The sequence below is a fragment of the Daucus carota genome, chromosome 1, assembly GCF_001625215.2.
Source record: "Daucus carota subsp. sativus chromosome 1, DH1 v3.0, whole genome shotgun sequence".
NCBI classification, from domain to species: Eukaryota; Viridiplantae; Streptophyta; class Magnoliopsida; order Apiales; family Apiaceae; genus Daucus; species Daucus carota.
The window spans coordinates 33,535,023-33,552,722 of NC_030381.2; the positions used below are offsets into that span (position 1 = coordinate 33,535,023).

A 17,700-nucleotide genomic window follows, 5' to 3' on the forward strand; every position below is an offset into this window, starting at 1 on the left:
TTCTCCATATATTGATAAATGATATAAATATAAATAAGTGGATTCCATAGTCACGTGAAATAGCCTCAAAATGAGGAAACGGCTGTCAAAAGAGCTACAACTCCACTCACTCCCCCTAAAATCCCCTAAAATCCCAAACTCGTAGTGCTTCATGTCTTGTCTCTTATCTCAATTGTTTTCATCTTGTTTGGATCTTTTTATCATTCTTTAACATTTTTGGCGCGGGAGTCAATTAAACTCTCTTCCATACAAATCGTTTCCTTCCTTTTCTATTTCCTTCTCTTGCAATCTCTCCAATCTTTCATCCACATAATGATAAAATAAATAAACAGTAAATATTAAAAATAGGGTTGAAATTATCACCATATTTAATATCTTAAAATTTTAAAATAATATATCATATTAATTTTTAAGAATTGATTCGAAAATATCATTGGGTTTTCTGAACACATGCTAAGCACTGAAATTTATGAATAAGAATGGTTTTGATTGGGGTGAATGTGATTGTTGTAAATGTATATAAGTCACAAAATCATCCAAATTCATAAATCTCAGTGCTTAACATGTGATCATGAGAAAAAACAGAGAGAATGAAAAAATCAATCCAAATTAAAAAGTTGAAATATCATGTGGTATGCTAAGCTCATGGTGACTCCCATAATGTAGATGGTAGCTCTTACTCTATATTTGTGCCACTGCGTCAGGCTTTTCTCCATTTAAACATTAAATATGACTACAGGATTCTTTCTTTATAAAAGTCTTGAATTTGCAGGGTAAATATGATTATAAATAGCGTTAGGTATTAAAATATGTAAAGACTAGTACTACTATTTGTTTAATGGAGTATTGCAGTATTATAAAAACACAGAGTATCATTGGATCTAATGGCCATCTGGGTCTAACCCGCATTCCAATGGATGCTCTTCTCATTACTTTTTTCTTTTGTCACAAGCCTATATATTTTCAAACAAGAATTTCTCGAACCAATATGTTGTGTTTGTAAATTCCTAACGCGCATTCAGACCTCATTGAAATAGGGTGAAAATAGTGTAAATCACCGTGTTAATTGAACATTATCTATAGTTTTATATTCAGAAAATGAGTCATTTTAGATTTTTTGCCGAAAAATTGTTAATAGTAATAAAATTTAAACTCCAGTAGCCGTTAAATTTTCTAAGCATGTCTTGAATATATAACTGATCACACTTCATTAGACTGTTTCTTTTATTGTTAACTCCTTCGGATTGATCACTATATACGCATTTCTCTTAAAATGAATAAGAGTATTTTGGATGAGATTGCCTATAATTAATAGTTTAAATTGAATATGCACGACATTTGGTAAACTTGTAATATAATGTACTTTGATAGTATTAACTATATACTGAAAATAATATATTATTAAAATTATAGGTTGTTATAAATAAATCATAATATTTTGAAATATTTAGATGTTCGACAAATATAACCAACATGTAATTAGTTTATAACGAATTTTCTATGGTGTGCCCATGGGCACACACTAGTCACTAACTCCCATGACAATACTAGCTTTTGATTGGTGGATTAGTAATAAATGTTAATGGTCCCCACTGCATTCACACCAATTCCACCAATTAAACAAGAATTTTAGTTAAGATTTCTAAATGGCTGAAAATGCTCTAGTATCAATTAATTATTATTACAGAACTCGATTTAATTTCTGATTATCTAGCCGATTAAATTAATCCTCTTAGTGTACGATCACTCATTACGTTTTTTCACAAAATTGCAGATACCACACTCATCTGAAAGTACACATAACACATGTATTCACAATAATTTGAGCACGAGCAAAAGTCTCACAGACTCACACTCTTCCGTTACTGGAGTCTGGAGTAAATAACAAGGCTAGATACTGCAACATGTGTGTTAACGTTAGAGTGAACAACAAGCCTTAAACCCTTCAACTTAATTAAACCAGAAGCTAAACCCATCATATGAACCAACTGCATGCTACTAACACCTAGCTACACAATCTCTTTTTCTTCTCTTCTCTGCGCGTGACCAAATTTACCCATCCAACCATTCCCACTTAATTTAATCCATCTTTAAAATCATACTTATTCATGTAGTACCACTATTCTATGGAGTGCACACACAACGAGGCATGAATCCAAGGTGAAAATGGAGGTGGGCTAGTGGGGGGTGCTGCTCAAGTTTCTCAATCTCTAGGTATTCCTTTCTTGCTATACCCCTTCTTTAATCAAGACTTCTTGTACTATTTTAAAACCCTAATCACTTAAACTCAAACTTCAACTTCAAACCAAGAAAAGACCAGAGAAACACATAAACTTAAACTAAACAAAACAAAACATAAACACCAAACCCCAAATATTGGGTTATGCAAACCCAAGAACAAGAAAGTTTTGGAAATTGAGGCAAATGTCTTCCATGGCTACCTCGAATCCTCCCCACATTTTCCCATTAATCCCCAAAACAACCACAACCCATTTTCCACCACTGTCTTTCTCACTCACCACCCTCTTCCTCCTCCTCTCCTCCGCCGTCTCCGTCGCCGGAAACAACCCAGAAGCCGCCGCTCTTTACTCATGGATACACTCTGGTCCCTCCCCAACTCCGCCGCCTTTTTTCTCCACGTGGAACATTCTAGATCAAAACCCATGCAGATGGGATTACATTACATGCACATCCTCAAATCATGTCTCGGAGATTGTGATACAATCTGTTCCACTTAAGTTCACTTCATTACCATCAAATATTTCTTCTTTTGAGTTTCTTACCAAACTTGTGATTTCTGACGCCAATGTCTCCGGCGCTATCCCGCCGGAGCTCGGCGACTGTAGTGCACTCACTTTTCTCGACCTCAGCTCGAATGCTTTGGTGGGGTCCATTCCGGCCACCATCGGAAAACTTCAAAATCTCGAAGATTTGGTTTTAAACTCAAACCAGCTCACCGGAAAAATCCCATTTCAGTTGAGCAACTGTACAAGCTTGAGGAATCTTTTGGTGTTCGATAACCGTCTCTCCGGGAACATACCGTTGGAGCTAGGGAGACTTGTGGGCCTGGAGGCTCTCCGTGCCGGAGGAAACAAAGATGTCACCGGAGAGTTACCGGAGGAGCTCGGAAACTGTGGGAATTTGACTGTTTTAGGCCTCGCTGACACGAGGATTTTCGGGTCGATTCCGAGATCATATGGGAACTTGAAGAAGTTGCAGACATTGTCGATATATACTACGATGCTCTCCGGGGAAATTCCGGCGGAGTTAGGTAACTGTACTGAGCTTGTGAACTTGTATTTATATGAGAATAGTCTTTCGGGTTCGATTCCTGTTGAGCTTGGTAATCTTCGAAAACTCGAAAAAATATTGTTATGGCAAAATAATTTAATTGGTTTAGTCCCTGAAGAGATTGGGAATTGTAAGAAATTGAACATGATTGATTTTTCTTTGAATTCTTTATCTGGGGTTATACCATTGTCATTTGGGGGATTGAGTGAGTTAGAAGAGCTGATGCTTAGTAATAATAATATTTCGGGTTCGATTCCTTCGAGTCTTGCCAACGCTTCGAGTCTTGTTCAGTTACAGCTTGATACGAATCAGATTTCGGGGTTGATTCCTCCTGAGATTGGGAAGTTGAGGAATCTTGAAGTGTTTTTCGCGTGGGAGAATCAGCTTGAAGGGAGTATTCCCATGAGTTTGGGGTTTTGTAGTGGCCTCCAGGCACTGGATTTATCGCATAATTCATTGACAGGGACTCTGCCTTCAGGGTTGTTTCAGTTGCAAAATTTGACGAAGTTGCTGTTGATTTCTAATGATATTTCGGGTTCTATACCGAAAGAAATTGGGAATGCTACTAGTTTGGTGAGGCTGAGGCTTGGGGATAATAGGATAACAGGCGAAATTCCTAGAGAGATTGGTGGCCTTAAGAGCTTGAATTTCCTTGATTTTTCGGGGAATCATATCACGGGGTCTGTTCCTGATGATATTGAAAGCTGCACAGAGTTGCAAATGGTGGACCTTAGCAACAATGCACTAGGAGGTCACTTGCCTAATTCCTTGTCATCTCTGTCTGGTCTCCAGGTTCTGGACGTTTCAGGTAATCAATTTGTGGGTCCGATCCCAGCAAGTTTTGGCCGGCTGGTATCCTTAAACAAGCTTGTTCTTAGCAAAAATTTGTTATCAGGATCAATACCTTCGTCTATTGGACTATGTTCAAGTCTGCAGCTGCTTGATCTTAGCAGTAATGAGTTAGTGGGAAATATTCCGATGGAGTTGGGAAAAATCGAGGCACTTGAGATTGCACTAAATCTTAGTTGCAACAGACTAAGTGGACCAATTCCATCTCAGTTCTATGCACTTAACAAACTGTCCATACTTGACTTGTCACACAACAAGCTTGAGGGAAATCTAAGCCCACTTTCAGGGCTTGAGAATCTTGTGTCTCTCAACATATCCTTCAACAACTTCACTGGTTTTCTTCCTGACAATAAGCTCTTTAGGCAGTTATCATCAACAGACCTAGCTGGAAACCAAGAATTATGTTTATCTGGCCGGGATTCGTGTTTCTCAAGCAATGTTGATGGAAAAGGAATGGGAGAGAACAAAAACCATGTGAGGACTTCAAAGACAATTAAAGTAGCAATTGCATTGCTAGTCACCTTGACAATAGCAATGGTGGTCATGGGTGCCTTTGCTATAATTCGAGCACGCAGAAGTATTAGTGGAGATGATGATTCGGAGATGGGAGACTCATGGCCTTGGCAATTCACTCCATTCCAAAAGCTAAATTTTTCAGTAGAGCAAATTTTGAGATGCTTAGTAGATTCCAACGTGATAGGAAAAGGTTGTTCTGGAGTTGTTTATCGTGCAGCAGTAAACAGTGGCGAGACTATAGCAGTCAAGAAACTATGGCCCTCAACAGTTGGTGGTAACAATGGCTGCAACGAAGAAAAATGTGTAGTCCGTGATTCGTTCTCTGCGGAGGTTAAAACTCTTGGTACTATACGACATAAGAACATTGTTAGGTTCTTGGGCTGTTGTTGGAATAGAAATACAAGATTGCTCATGTATGATTATATGCCTAATGGAAGCTTAGGTAGTCTTCTACACGAGAGGAATGGAAATTCATTAGATTGGGAATTGAGATACCGAATCCTATTAGGATCAGCAGAAGGCCTTGCGTATTTACATCATGATTGTGTCCCACCTATTGTTCATAGAGACATCAAGGCTAATAATATCCTTATTGGTCTTGAATATGAGCCTTACATAGCAGATTTTGGACTCGCCAAGCTTGTCGATGATGGGGATTTTGCTCGATCCTCAAACACTCTTGCAGGTTCCTATGGATATATTGCTCCTGGTATATACATTTATCATTAAATTAACACACCAGTGTCTTTGGATTTTTTTTTTTCATGCTTTCGATCACATTTAATTTTCTCCCTAGCATTTCCATGCACTAATTAGTTTCTTGGTTGCCTTTGTCAGAATATGGTTATATGCTGAAGATCACGGAGAAAAGCGATGTGTATAGCTATGGTGTAGTTGTACTAGAAGTCTTGACAGGAAAGCAGCCAATCGATCCGACGATCCCAGATGGACTCCATGTAGTGGACTGGGTAAGGCAAAAAAGAGGAGGGGCTGAAGTTCTAGCTCCAGGCCTGCTATCGCGCTCTGAATCAGACATCGAGGAAATGATGCAAGTTTTAGGCATTGCCTTACTATGTGTAAATGCCACCCCGGACGAAAGGCCTAACATGAAAGATGTAGCAGCCATGCTCAAGGAAATCAAACACGAACGAGAGGATTATGCCAAGGTCGACGCCCTGCTTAAAGGTTCTCCAGCAACAAATGCCAAAGAAAATAAAAACTGTCAAGGACTTCCAGCTTCTTCGTCGACGAAAGCAATGAGAAGCTTGTATCACACAAGCAATAACACAAGCTTCTCAGCATCCTCATTGCTCTACTCATCTTCATCCAATGGCAGGATGGGATTCAAATGATCATGATAATAATAATAAATCACAAACTAGCTAGTTTTAATGAAGTTTGTTATCTACTGTGTTATGTTTCTCAGCTTTCATATCTGTACTGTGTCAGTATAATGTAAAAACAAGAAGTTACAGTATTGTTATAGTTACAAATGAATTGATTGATATATTTGTTTTGTGTTGCATGCACAAGTCAAGCTTAGCTTTAATTTGTCTCCACTCTCCAGTTTTTCAGAGGCCTGTCTAAAGCTAGCTTTTTACAATCATATAGTGGATCCGCCAAGAAAATAATACTACCAGCTGAGATCATCTTTGCATAATTTGAGGAACGATATATTAATATATAGAAAGAAATAAACAATTGAAATTGATGTCACAGAAACACAGCTTAATGGACAACAGACTGTGTGTGTGTTTTATTGAAGTTCGAGAAAAACATGCAAGCACCATCTGATGTGTATATTAAAAAGAAAAAGAAGGCCCTCCATTATTTGGGGGAATCGGAGAATTTAAGCAGAACAATCAGTTCCCTTGGTCGGACTAATGGAATGGACTGAACACTATCATGTTACAAATAATTCCTGAAAAGTTTTTGGACCTGTTTGTTTAGATAGAAAGTGGTTTTGTTTTTAAATAACAGGAAAAACATAATCTGAATACCACTAAATTCATTTTTTTTTGACGTGAAAGTACTTGCTTCTCATTAAATAAAATCAATAATCAGTACATCAGATATAAACTCTGGAGCGACACCTATCCGCTTCTGAGTCTTGAGAGCCTAACATAGAACGTGATGCGTTGGCTAATGTATGAGCAACACCGTTCGCAGACCTATGAATAAAATCAACTTACATATTATCAAAGTTCTTTAAAAGTTCAACACAATCTAATACGATCGTATGAAAATAAGAACACCGCTTGATCCCCTTAATCGCTTCCACTACTGTCTTTGCATCTGTCTCAAAGATGCAGCTTCTGAATCCCAATCTCTTCAAATTCAATTTAAACATGTTATATTGTATTTGACTGGAATGACTAAGAGTGAAAATAATGAAATTTAAAAAATATTTTGAGTAGTTATTTACTCCCTCCGTTTTGAAATATAGATCGCTTGACTTTTTGGCACATACTTCTAAGTCATTTGACCGTATAGTTAAATTTATTATTTTTAAAATATTCTATTTCTAAATTATAATACTAATGATATATTTTTATTTTAAAAAAAATCCAAAAATAATAATTTTAACTATGCGATCAAAAGATTTAGAAGTGTGTGCCAAAAAGTCAGATAACTTATATTTCAAAACAGAGGGCGTAAAAATTTTAGTCTCTCATTCCATTGCTTAGTTAATAGTTACTACACACTTGTTCCCTTGGAATGGGCTACGCTCGCTAGAGATCTCTGATGAAATTGGCTATAATTCTTGCGTATATTGGATTGGTAAGATATCATTTAAAATTTGTTAAACCTGTAAGCCGACGTTGTGCTTCGATGGTATTGGCTATATCGGTTGACTATAGTTTTAAAATAGTATGTTATTAATATTTAGATTGTTATAAATAGAATATATCACTTTAATAGGATATTAAATGATGTGTAATATTTTTAAAGATTTCTTATAGGGCTGTATAGGTTCGACAAATACAGTCTTTCATAGGAGGTTGATTAAAATTATAAACAAAGGTGTAGATGGTGGAATCAAGATATTGATTATATTTTTTATTCTAATATGCCAACTTAATTACTTCTTAGCTTTCATGATCGGAGTTGCTCCTACAATTCCAATTAAATCAACCATTGTATCTAAACTCGTTGAAATAATATACTCACTCAATCCCCTTTACATGTCACTTTTGAAAAAATTACGTGTCTTGTGAAAAAAATTAGTTGAGTATTTGATTTTCTTGTCTACCCATAATAAATGCATTGTATTAAATTGATTTATGCGTATATGTGTGGTAGTCAAGCATGAAAATTTGTATTCAAAAGGTATTCTTTTGGAAAAACATTCAAAAAATTGCTTAAAAAAAGAAATGAGACAAATATTTTGGAACAAATTTTTTTTTCTCAAAAACCATGTAAAAGAGGAAAGAGGGAGTAATAACATTAGTGAGGAATTTTTGACATTTCGGTCCATCTGCAGGATAAAATTCTTTTAGAAACATCTATAGGGTAAAATTAATATCAGACGAGTATATATTGCTTCTTGTTCTACACTTGGTTGGCGTTCAATTTATGTTCAACTCGTGTTTTTATTGGATTATTGCTGAGACAACATTTGCCGATTTTTTTAAATTCTTTTGTTGATTTCAATTACGTTAGGGACAACTGTACAAGTAAACGCAGGTTATAAACCTCGTAATCACACAGCATTTCTATCAACCGGACAAAAGTGGGTTCCTATAATTCAGTGCATGGATACCACGAAACTACACGTAGAAGTAAATGCGTTTGGATAAGTGCGAAGACGGTGCGGTGGTACCCGGTTGTTCAGATGGTAGTTGTAAATATTACTCCACTCTGCAGTGTCAATATAAATATCGGAGGTATCGGTAACTATCATTCAAAAAACGATTTTGTACCACAACTTTGAATAATTTAAATTACATATTATTAATTTAATCCGTGTAAATAGTTTGCACCCTTCTGTTAAAATATATTTAAGTTTGTGTCGTTAATGTTAAAATCGAGGGTCGACTCAGCGGTAAAGTAAAATAAGCGATCACTTAGAGCCCCGTAAATACAATAATATCGAATTTTTTAAACCCCTTTATTATACACATAAAATAATTTTTCAACAATTATATATATTTTTTTCAATATCTTTTATATTTTTCTTTCAAATTATATAAACTTTTATAATTATATAAAAATGTTGAGTATATATACTTATATATATAAGAGGTTTAAAATTTCGGAGTTCATCTATACGTGGGGACTGTAAGTGATCACTTATTTTACTATACTGTTGAGTCGACCTTCAATTTTTAACATTAACGGCACGAATTTATGCATATTTAACGGAAAGAGCACTGCAAGCTGTTTTCGCGGTTAAACTAATAGGGTGCGATTTGAATTATTCAAAATTGTGGTACAAAATCATTTATTTTTGAATGATAGTTAGGAGGTGTGATATGCAATTACCTTCAAAAATTGTAACACAATATAACTATATTCTTAATCAAATAAATATATTTTCATGTAAAAATATATATATTTACATAATATATATATATATATATATATATATATATATATATATATATAAGTTCATTGTGTACATAATTTTATATAAATATAAAAATTTAATATATTTTCTATAAAATAATATATAAAAAAATTATATTTTAATTAAATTTCATCATCATATCTATATTAAATATATAGAAATACTACACTAAATGTACACTAATATATTAATCTCTCAGTCCCATTCAATTGTACACCTTACTTTTTAACGCGCTTTTCAAGACTTTTTTTAAGCATAATTTCATAATATTTTTTTCTTAAAAAATTTTGCATGATTAAAAATTTGATGTTTAAATTTTTATTTAAAAAACAAAAATTTTAAGTACTATATCATGAAATTATACTTTATCCGTGCAAACGGTGAACACCGAACTGAGGGAGCAGGGAGTACATAGTAGATATGAATTTGAAATCGGATATGATTCCAGCATCAAATATACGAAACACTAAACCCTCATGTTAGTCTTAACGTTACTTTTGGCACATATTTTGACAATTTTTAAAATTTTTCTTCTGGAAAATATTTAATATTTAAATTTTTATTTAAAAATAAATATTTTGAAAGAATATTATGATTCTATATTTTATAAAAATTTCAAAATTCATGGATATAATAAACCTAAAACAACCTGCTCACATATATTTAACCAAATAATGGTTCAATATTTGAACCGAGGATTCGTTGACCGACAATAATTGACACTTGGACTGCTAATATTCCTCTTCAGGGTGCTCTGCTACTTTTTACGGTTTGAGCTGCTTATAAACCCAGTACTGCGTGTTGCAGGCAGCAGTTTCTTTCTTGAGTAAGGAAGGGTGCAATTATTTACCTAGTACAGCAGCTCTGCTACTCCCTTTTCATCCATCAAATTTGAGGTTGATAAGCCCAGTTGTTTGTACTCTTTCATAAAGCTCCCTGACATATATCTATCATGTGTCAATGCCTCACTGTTCTATTCAGTTCTAGTCAGAAATTACACTGCACCAATTCCTCTTTATAATCTTTCTTTTATTTTCTAGACTATACATCAACATATATGATATACCCATCTTTCTAATATGGACGAACACCTAAAAAATATGAGTAATGCTACGTGCACATAAACTCCTACAGAATTCTTACACAGAATGACGTAGCATTACTCAAAAAATATTTTATGTTTCGAATTGTATATATGATTCTTCCTCAAGGAAATTGCGAGCTTAAAAAAAGAAGCCCCGGGATTATTATGATTTTTTTGTTTCGCAACATAGAGGATGCAATTTTTGAATTTTTATTCGATAAGTGTTGGCCTCTTGATTCGTTTCAGCATTTATGCAAGCCCACGCTACTTCGTGAGCATATTCAGCTCCAATACGGAGTTGTGCACGGCGAGATACAGATTGGACCACATCTCTATATTCATAAGCACACGTACGTTACCTAAATTCAAAGAAAGAAAATCGAAAAAAATGAGTTATGAAAGTAAGCAGCTTTATTTTTTTAATTCTTAATTAAGATATATACAATGCACATCGTAGACTACATTTAATTTGGTTGAAGCTGAAGAATATAACTATCCCTGGGAGTCACCTAACTCTCTGACACGGAGCCATTGCTGACAGCCAGTTGCCATGCAATTCCCGCGACGCTCAGATCTGACATTAATGCAGCCCTTAATGCCACAACTGTTTCCTTTCCTTCAGTTCCTCCATAAATAGCACACCACCTTTAGCGTTTGCTCAACACTCAGATTCCAGCTTCTGTAGATTACAGTACTATACTTAATTGCTTATTCGAAATGGCAGTGAGGTGGAATATAACAGTAGTTGCACTAGTTGTAATGCTTGTGCATGCAACGAATGCACGTAATGTACCAAGCGAGAATGTCGTTGGTGTTTCCAGCAAGAGGCCTGGTGGTTCTGGTTTGGAGGATGAAAAGAATTTCATTGCTTATGGTGGTGTTGGTGGCATAGCTGGTGCTGGTGCAGCGGGTGGTATCGGTGGACTTGGCGGTGGCGTTGGGGGAATAGGTGGTGTTGGTGGCTTAGGTGGAGTGGGAGGTGGTGTAGGCTGCTTAGGTGGAGTAGGAGGTGGTGTAGGAGGTTTGGGTGGCGTAGGTGGTGGTGCAGGTGGTTTAGGTGGTGGTATTGGTGGCTTGGATGGCGGGGCTGGTGGTTTAGGAGGTATCGGTGGAGGTTCCGGTGTTGGTAATGAGACTATATATAGTCATCATGCTAGCACTAGTCAACCAACAAAACAGAAGCTGCTTATTCCATTCAGCCAAACACTCCCTTACCAGCTGTAACAGATTCAGTTACCACCACTAGTCATGATGTATATATATGTACGTAGTGAGTAGCTTTAGGTTCAAGTTACTTTACATACTCTGTAAACATTTCCTTCTCTCTATACAATTCTCTCTAAGCTTGTTCTTCATTCTGCAATATCTTGTTCGATCTAGTCTTGATAATGTAGCTTGTGTATGTGATCATGTCTTCACCTCCATGAATTCATGGAAGTCTTTATGGTATCAGAGCACGAAGATTCCTGGTGATAAATTCACGATTGCGAGCTTACTCATTTCTAGGGTTTGTTCTTCAATTGTCCGTACAGTTCTTGATTCTTGCATTTACAGTAAGATTCTCTTCTGGAATAGATTCTACTTACAGTTCTTGTGAAGATTGATCTGCTATTTTACTTTCAGTTCTTGATTTGCTACAATTTGGAGTTGTTTTCTGTAGATCGAAAACAGAGTTACTAGATTTAGTAATTGTTGCTTGAAGTATCATCAATTGTCTTGAAATCATGGTTCGTAATTCATATGCTAATGTAGTTGCAAATATTGGCACTTCTAATGCTAATGAAGAGAATATTGAGTTTCATGATCATGACAATACTGATGGTATTATTTCAAAGAATACACATCCTCTTTATCTACAAAATGTAGATCATCCTGGCTTAATTCTCATATCAAAGAAGTTAACTGGTGCTGAGAATTATGGACCGTGGCGTCGATCTCTCACTATTGCTTTGTCTGCAAAGAATAAGCTAGGAATACTTACTGGTACATTTCCAGTACCTGATCTTGATTCTCCGTTGAGATCTCAATGGGAGAGAGTGAATGATATGTTAATCAGTTGGATTCTTAACACAATTTCTGACGAAATTAGTGATGGAATGGATTATGTGCAATCAGCCAAAGAGGTTTGGGATGAGTTGCATGAGCAGTTCTCAAGTGTTAATGGCCATAGGGTTTATCAGGTCTTGAAAGATTTGCACACTTTAGAGCAAGGAGATAAGTCTGTGGAGTTGTATTACCACAAGATGAAAAACATGTGGGATGAGTACACTGTTCTGGAACCTCTTTTTGTCTGTACTATTCCTAATTGTCACTGTGAGTCACATAGGGTTCAAGATGACAGAGAACAAAGGAAGAGACTGCTTCTATTTCTCATGGGACTGCATGACAGTTATTCTGCAGCTAGAGGGCAAATCTTGATGATGAATCCTCTTCCTACTCTACCACAAGCCTATTCTCTGATTAAGCAGGAAGAAAAACAAAGACAAGGCCTCACTGCTTCAACTTCTTTTTTGGCAGCTGCTAATGCCAAAACAAGCAATTTCAAGACTCCTAACAATCAGCCTGATTCCTCTGTGAAGAAACAGATGAAATGTACATACTGTCACAAAGAAGGTCACCTCAAGGAGAATTGCTACAAACTAATTGGATATCCTCCAAAGGGAAGGGGCAGAGGCAAGCAACAGGGTTTCAGGCCTCTACCTCAGGCAAATCAAGTATCAGCTACTGTGATTGGTGCATCTGGTACATCTGGCACTCCCACTCAAGATCAGACTACACTGGAAAGTCTTCAGCAGCAGATGTCTCAGATTATGAATTTGATGAAAGGCAACAAATCTTATGGGACCACACCTGAAGATCATATAGCAATGGCAGGTCTGGTTTACTCTTATTCTATGCTATCTTCTGCATCTGCTACTTTAGGATCTCTTTGGATTATAGATACTGGAGCATCTAATCACATGTGCTGTGATAAATCCCTCATGACAAATTTGTGTTCTATAAATCAGCCTTTCCAAATTGTTTTACCAAACAAACAACTCATTCTTGTCAATCAAATAGGCACTGTGGTTTTAACCTCACAACTCAGTTTGAGAAATGTGCTTTTTGTGCCTACTTTTAATTGCAATTTACTCTCCATTAGTAAATTGACTCAAGATAGTAATTGTTCAGTACAATTTACTACATCTCAGTGTCATTTTCAGGACCAGAACCAAGTGATTCTGGCAACTGGTGTTGAAAGGGGAGGATTGTATTATCTCACACAATCAACTGCCCAAGTTGCTACTTCCACTTGTGTTCCTGTGATTCCTCATCATGCTGTTTGTTCTACTGCAGTTTCTAGTACTTCTACCACTGCTGATTCCAAGCTTTGGCATCTTAGATTAGGTCATGCACCTAATTCTGTTCTTAGACATATTACTTGTGTTGGTATCCTGCAAGATTGTAATAGTGACTGTCCTATCTGTCCTTTCTCTAAACAATCTATGCTGTCTTTTCCTAAACATAGTAATTCTCATGCTACTGCAATTTTTGATCTAATTCATATGGATGTTTGGGGTCCATATCATATTTCCACCACACAAGGTTGTTCTTATTTTCTTACTATAGTTGATGACTGCAGTAGGGCTACCTGGACATTTCTCCTTGTTAGTAAACAGCATGTATTTGCCAAATTTCAGGCATTTTATGCTTTTGTTCAGAAACAATTTAATACCTCTGTGAAAATTGTGAGAACAGACCATGGCAGTGAATTTTTAAACAGTACTTTTAGTACTTTTCTTCTCAAACATGGTATTCAACATCAAAAATCTTGTACTTACACTCCTCAACAGAATGCCAGAGTAGAGCGTAAGCACAAGCATTTATTAGAACTCACCAGAGCTCTGAGATTCCAAGCTGGACTTCCCCATAAGTATTGGGGAGAATGTCTTCTCACAGCCACTTATCTTGTCAACATACTGCCAACACCAGTACTTGGTAATAAGAGTCCTTTTCAGGTCCTATACAAGACTGTCCCAGATTATTTGAATGTCAGGGCATTTGGTTGCCTCTGTTATTCTTCTACTCATTCTTCAGACAAGTTAGATCCACGAGCTATTCAGTGCATCTTCATTGGATATCCATACTTGGAGAAAGGATACAAATTACTCAGATTGGATAATCATTCCATATTTGTGAGTAGACATGTGAAATTTTATGAACACATCTTTCCTTATCATCTCAAGACATCTATTTCTCAGACTCATACAACTCATATTCAAAACAATGGTGGTGCTAATTCTCTTCAGACTACTTCTGCCAATTCATACACATTTCTTAATTGGCTTCATCAGTCTGCTTCACCAACTGTTCCATCATTTCCAGAGTCTGATATGTCTTCTTTTGTTAACTCTCCTGTTAACTCTCCCATTAGTTCACCAAGTTCCACAGATAGCATACCATTATCCACAGATCAGCATGCTGTCATTTCTCCAACTATCCCAGAGATAACTGAGCAAAATATTGTCCCTGAAATCAGACAGTCTACCAGGTCACAAAAACGACCTTCATGGTGGAATGACTATCAGGTTCATGCAAAAAATGCTATTACAAATTCTGGTGCCAGTCATTCTATGTTGACAACTGACTTTCCAGCTAATGTTGTTGATTCTCATATGGATGCAGATCCTCTCAGTCTCCATACGTATAATCATACATATGATCCTGATACTCAAACATATGTGGCATTTTCAAATGCTGTTTTTGAGCCTTCTTACTATCATCAGGCAGTAAAAGATCCACAATGGATCCAAGCTATGCAAAAGGAACTGGCAGCCTTGGAAGCCACTAATACTTGGTCTCTGGTACCTCTACCAAAGGGTAAACGTACTATAGATTGCAAATGGGTTTTCAAGGTGAAATATCATCCAAATGGGGAGGTTGAACGATTAAAGGCCCGGTTAGTTGCAAAGGGGTACACTCAGACACCTGGTATTGACTATCATGAGACGTATGCGCCTGTTGTAAAGCTAGTAACAGTTCGTACTTTATTAGCAGTTGCTGCAGCTAAGGGTTGGCATGTAGAACAGTTAGACGTAAATAATGCGTTTCTACATGGTGATTTGACTGAAGAAGTATATATGAAGCCACCTTTGGGTTATGCTTTTCATCCATCACAGTCTCATCTGGTTTGTCGACTAAACAAATCTATCTACGGGTTGAAGCAGGCCTCCAGGGAATGGTTTGCTAAACTCAATGTGTCTCTAATCAAAGCAGGTTATACTCAGTCCTTGCTTGATTATTCACTGTTTACCTATACAAAAGGTTCTGTGTTTGTGGCTGTTGTTGTATATGTTGATGATATCCTGCTTGCTGGGAATGATATGCCCACTATCACTACACTGAAGCAACTACTAGATGCTGAGTTTAGTATTAAAGATCTTGGTCCTATTAAATATTACTTAGGCATCGAGTTTCATCGTTCAGATAAAGGAATTTTTATGAATCAACAGAAATTCATTACTGATTTGTTAGCATCAGCATCCATGACAGATTGCAAGCCTTTGTCTGTTCCTGTTGCTCCACATGTCAAGTTGTTTGATAATATTGATTCTGGAGAACTCATTGACAATCCTTCTCAGTATCGAGCTTGGGTTGGAAAGCTGTTATATCTCACTTCTTCACGACCAGACATTTCTTTTTCAGTACAGTCCCTATCTCAGTTTCTTCAAGCACCACGCACTGCTCACATGGAAGCAGCCAGACGTGTTCTACGCTATCTCAAACATACTAAGACACATGGTTTGTTTTTCCCATCTCAGAATACTTTGGAATTTAAGGGATATAGTGACAGTGACTGGGCTGGAGATGTGATTGACAGGAGGTCAGTTGGTGGATATTGTTTTTTACTGGGTTCAGCAACCATTTCTTGGCGAGCTAAAAAGCAAAGTTTAACTTCTCGTAGTTCTGCTGAAGCAGAGTATCGTGCACTAGCGGATGCCTCTTGTGAAGTCATGTGGCTTAAGCAACTCTTAGGTGAACTAACAGTACCTGTAAATGGTCCTACAACCTTATTTTGTGATAGCAAGGCTGCGGTTGATCTCACTGCAAATCCAGTTTATCATGCTCGAACTAAACACATCGAGTTAGATGCTCACTTTATTCGAGAGAAAATTGCACATGGTATAGTCAGTGTGATTCAGATCACTTCACGAGAAAATGTTGCTGATGTCCTTACTAAGGGACTTGGAAAAGTTCCACATTGGTTTTGCTTGTCACAGATGGGACTTACATTCACTATCACAGCTTCTGCATTGTCTGTTGATGGGGGGAGTAAGGTCCTATACAAGAACAAAGGAAAAGCAGTGATTACAGAAATTGAAGAAGAAGAAAACGATCAATCTATGTTTGATCGTAGGGGGGCTAATGAGACTATATATAGTCATCATGCTAGCACTAGTCAACCAACAAAACAGAAGCTGCTTATTCCATTCAGCCAAACACTCCCTTACCAGCTGTAACAGATTCAGTTACCACCACTAGTCATGATGTATATATATGTACGTAGTGAGTAGCTTTAGGTTCAAGTTACTTTACATACTCTGTAAACATTTCCTTCTCTCTATACAATTCTCTCTAAGCTTGTTCTTCATTCTGCAATATCTTGTTCGATCTAGTCTTGATAATGTAGCTTGTGTATGTGATCATGTCTTCACCTCCATGAATTCATGGAAGTCTTTAGTTGGAGGAGGTACCGGTGTGGGTGGAGGGATCGGAGGAGGTTCCGGTGTTGGTGGAGGGATCGGAGGAGGTTCCGGTGTTGGTGGAGGCGTGGGAGGAGGTGCTGGTGGCGGTGTTGGAGGTGGAGCTGGTGGAGGTGCAGGGGGAGGTTATGGTGGAGCTGTTGGTGGCGGAGCTTAAACCTAATATTGTATCTTGCTGTTATACATTATAGTACTGTAGTGTTGGAGTAAAATATGGTGCATTTTCAAATATTTGTAGCAACTTTGTTCAGTTTACATGCATGTGTAAGCATGTGAAGAGTAGTGTATACACTACTCTTTGTGGCTTGAAATATGATGATGGTTTTGTTTTTAAGTTGATTAGTGTTTCTCTTTTCTAATTTGAATAAGATTAAGGTATTCTTAGTATGCATCTCTTAAATCATTCAAGTACGAAGTAATTAGTTCAGCACACAGCTACCACGTCAATTTTCTATGTAGTAATTAGCTAGAATTACATAGAAAATGAGTTATTTGGTCACTGAATATTCAGTTCAACTGATCATTAATGCATTTTGGATAAGTTATACTTCAATTCCTAGTTATCAGTTTGAAAGTTTAGATTAATTTAAAAGCTAAAAGCCTGGCTACTTATTAAACTGTGAAATAAAGCTTGTAAATTTCCATTC

The 17,700-nt window shown here is 36.7% G+C and overlaps 2 protein-coding genes across 2 annotated transcripts; both read left to right on the forward strand.

The window, feature by feature from the left end:
• The first annotated feature begins 2,009 nt into the window (after window positions 1-2,009).
• LOC108212456 (LRR receptor-like serine/threonine-protein kinase RGI1) lies at window positions 2,010-6,165 on the forward strand. Its single transcript, XM_017384186.2, has 2 exons — window positions 2,010-5,365; window positions 5,494-6,165. Exons 1-2 carry the CDS (start codon window positions 2,425-2,427, stop codon window positions 6,006-6,008), a joined length of 3,456 nt encoding a protein of 1,151 aa, XP_017239675.1. The 5' UTR covers window positions 2,010-2,424; the 3' UTR covers window positions 6,009-6,165.
• A 4,631-nt stretch (window positions 6,166-10,796) lies between these two features.
• LOC108196549 (glycine-rich cell wall structural protein) lies at window positions 10,797-17,387 on the forward strand. The gene is made up of 2 exons (XM_017363885.2): window positions 10,797-11,436; window positions 17,041-17,387. Exons 1-2 carry the CDS (start codon window positions 11,028-11,030, stop codon window positions 17,208-17,210), a joined length of 579 nt encoding a protein of 192 aa, XP_017219374.1. The 5' UTR covers window positions 10,797-11,027; the 3' UTR covers window positions 17,211-17,387.
• The last annotated feature ends 313 nt before the right edge of the window (window positions 17,388-17,700 follow it).